This window comes from Histoplasma capsulatum, genomic scaffold (genome assembly GCF_000149585.1).
Source record: "Histoplasma capsulatum NAm1 scaffold_15 genomic scaffold, whole genome shotgun sequence".
In the NCBI taxonomy this organism is placed as follows: Eukaryota; Fungi; Ascomycota; class Eurotiomycetes; order Onygenales; family Ajellomycetaceae; genus Histoplasma; species Histoplasma mississippiense.
This window is the reverse complement of record NW_001813968.1, coordinates 111897-115246: the sequence shown is the minus strand read 5'-3', so window position 1 is coordinate 115246 and position 3350 is coordinate 111897. Positions and strand designations below refer to the sequence as shown.

Genomic DNA, 3350 nt, shown 5'->3' with positions numbered 1-3350 from the left:
ACAGGGAGATGCAGCCCTTCCTTGGTATCTAGACAGCATCCTCTTGTCTAGCCTGGCCCATTTCTTATAAGGCCCTGACCGCTGCTGCTCCCCAGCGTTCGCAGTGTACCAGAAACATGTTTCGACTGTTTCCCATTCATACCCCACAGAGGCACCGTGGGGTGGGGAATTCAGGTACCTTACACCGGTTTAGGAAAGCTGCCAGTCCGGTTTTACCTGACCTCAATTGGATGATGATAGTGCTGCGAGCCTTGCGCAGGCCGGTGTGCCACTTCAGAATTTTCTTGTCTGGAGGCCGGCCATGCCGCTCCCCCCAGGGGGGCTCACGTCTTTTCCACCTCTGCACCCACCTCCAGAGCTGCTCGCGCTTCAGCCAGTGATTATATGAGGCTTGGTCCAGGTTGGCTCGTTGTTCCGGTGTCATCTCTGCTGTGGCCTTAGCACCCTGAATCCATTGCTGTTCCCAGTCCACTGGCAGGGCTGCCGGGTGAACCACAGCTCCCATGTGTCTCTGTGCCCCCCTTGTCACCCCCCGGTGCCGAAGCCTGGTCCTTATGGCCGCACACGCATTCTCAATTTGTTGCGCCATTCCTGAGGCCTTCATCCTGTTGACCGCCTTTGCCACTAGCCCATCCAGGTGGATGTCTAAGGGTACTGTGTGGGTTTCCGCTTCCAGTGTGCTTGTTGGGGTTCTTTTGTATGCCCCTGCCACTATTCTGAGGCAGGAGTTCTGCACTGTGGTCAGCTTGAGGGCCAGTCCTGACTTAGCTGGACCCGTGCCCCCCTGCCCCTGTGGCTGGTGCCATGCTATTGCTCCATAGGTCAGGGCCGGCCTGATGACCATGTTATACACCATTCTCGCTTGTCGTAGTGGGAGCCCCCATGTGGATTGGGTGGTTTGGGACAGTGCTCTGACTTGAGTCTTCATCTTGCCTGCCACCGCGTCCAGGTGGCCCTTCCATCTCAGCCTAGAGTCTAACCATACACCCAATACCCTCATCACCTGTTTCGGTTGTATAGTTTGTCCTGGCAGTCTCAGCTCAGCCTGTAGGTTGAATTGGTTGCGCGCCCGTGTGAAGTGCATTAGCTCATACTTCTGGGGGGCAAAGACCGCCCCGTGCCGTGCTGCCCACTCCTCGCATGCCCGATGCATGCGCAGGAGCTCCCTGCAGTTGTCCTCAGTGGACTGGCCATAGGCCATCACGTTGACATCGTCTACAAAGGCTATGCACACCACCGGGCGCCCCGGTCTTGAGCAGATGCGCACCAGTTCCTCATTGTAGAATAGGAATAGTATAGGTGATAGGGGTGACCCCTGCGGGATGCCTGCTGGGATGTCAAAGGTGTCTGATTCCTGGCCCTCAAAGGCAATTGTGGATTTCCTGTTGGTCATGAAGGACGCAACCCATCCCACCAGGTCCCTGGGGATGCCCAGTCGCCGGAGGATGTGAACCATTCGCTCCCGCAGCACCTTGTCATAGGCCCCTGTCATGTCTAGGGAGAGTACCGATGCCACCTGTCCTGGGTGCTGCCACACTGTCCTTATCTGGGCTAGAAGTTGTGCTATGGCTGTTTCAGTGGACCTGCCCCTTCTTGCCCCCATTTGCTGTGAGGGTAGCAGGTTGTGGTCCTCCGCGATCTTCCGCAGGCGTTTTGCAGTTGCTGCCTCCACAATCTTCCCTATTGTGTCCAGCAAGGCAATGGGTCTCCACGCTCCTGCAGTCTGGTAGTCAGCCTTCCCTGGCTTGCGCAAGGCCACTGTCTTGGCTTCCTTAAACGTGTCTGGGTAAGTCTCCCAATGCCAGCATGCATTGGTGAGAGCTGTTATGGCCTCCACAAATGTTCTGCCCAGCATCTTAAGGAACTCGTTGGTGATCCCACTCCTCCCTGGTGCCTTCCTGTTTGGCAGTCTCTGGATCAGGCTTTCCATGTCCTCCACACTGATGGTGTCATTTGACGCTTCCCTTTCAGCTTGCAGCAGCTCCATATTGGTGTCACTTAAGTCGGCGGGCTCTGGCTGTGGGAAGAACCGTTGTCGTAATGCCTCAGCCTTCCCCTCAAAAGAGGTTTCTACCGTCGCGTCAGCCCCTTCCCCTGTTCTCAGGGGGGGGACAGTAGGTGCCTGTGGGGGCAGATGGCTTCTTTCCTTGCCCCATTTTGCTAGTCCCCACATCAATCTGGGGTCATCACGGGTCCTGTCAACCAGATCTCTGAAGTTTGCTGTCTTAGCCAAGTGGATTTCTCTGTTGCGCTTGCAGCGTGCCCTGAGCCGCTCCATTTCTGGGAGCTGGGACCTCCTAGCCTGCTTGTACTCCTCCACTGCCTTGGCCACCCTCGGTGACCACCATGTCTTGGATTTTAACCCAGCCTTACTTACGGTGGCGTGTTTGTCCGCTAATGTCCCTACAAATCCTACCAGGTAGTCTGCATACTCCTTGACTGCTTGCCTGGAGTCCAGGCTTTGTGGCACATATAGCTTTTGGCAGTCCCTTGCTACCTCCTCAGGCTCCGCATTCTTCCAGTTTCGTCTCTCAGCCTCCTTTGGGATGGGTGTGAGTTCCAGTGTTGTTTCTATGGGCTTATGGTCAGATCCTTTGCATGCCTCCTCCGCTATTGCACACCTCCTGAGCTTGTCGTGCAGGAGTGGTGATAGAAAGGTGAGGTCTATAGTCGTTCCTGGGCTGCCTCTGTCCTGCCATGTGGTAGCTCCTACAGGTGTGGCAAGCTGGAGACCCAGCCTATCCACCTGTGCTATTAGCTGCCATGCCATGCGGAAGTTTCTCTCCACTCTCACCCCTCCCCACCTCTCATGGTGGACATTAAGATCTCCTAATATGACCAGCTCTGCATCTGTGCCCATTCCGGCTACCTCCTGCAGCTGGCCTATGGGGGATTCCTCCGGTTCACTGCTGTAGCCCCCTGGAGGAGGTGCATACACATTGACTATTTGCACCTTACCCAGGTCGGTGGTGATTGTCAGCACTGCAATGTATTCTGAGTGGTAGTGGCACTCCCATGTGTGTTCCACGAGCCTTTTGTTGACCAGAAAGCATACTCTTGGGTGTGTTTCCGGGTGATATGCTGGCCAGAAGCCGCAGCTTCTGGGGCAGTGTGTTGCTAGCATGTGGGGATTCCGGCTGGGCTCTTGTACTGCAATTACGTCGTATTTGTCTTCTGTTGCAGAGTCTGCCAATAACGCACCCATATCTCTCGCAGAGTTGTGCACGTTATATTGTAGGAGGTTTAGTGTGTCCCTCATTGTTGCGTGGGGGCTGGGGTCTGCGTGTAGTCATTAGGTCCTCCTGTATCTGAGACCCAGGTTGTGAGCTCTATGGAGCTATAAAGGCACT

The 3350-nt window shown here is 55.5% G+C and overlaps 1 protein-coding gene across 1 annotated transcript; it reads right to left on the bottom strand.

The window, feature by feature from the left end:
* Positions 1 to 136: 136 nt before the first annotated feature.
* Positions 137 to 3259, bottom strand: HCAG_09013 (predicted protein; the record flags this gene model as incomplete). Its single annotated transcript, XM_001536012.1, has 2 exons — positions 137 to 2943; positions 3202 to 3259. The coding sequence occupies 2 exons, from the start codon at positions 3257 to 3259 to the stop codon at positions 137 to 139; spliced, it is 2865 nt and encodes a 954-aa protein (XP_001536062.1).
* Between the last annotated feature and the right edge of the window lie 91 nt (positions 3260 to 3350).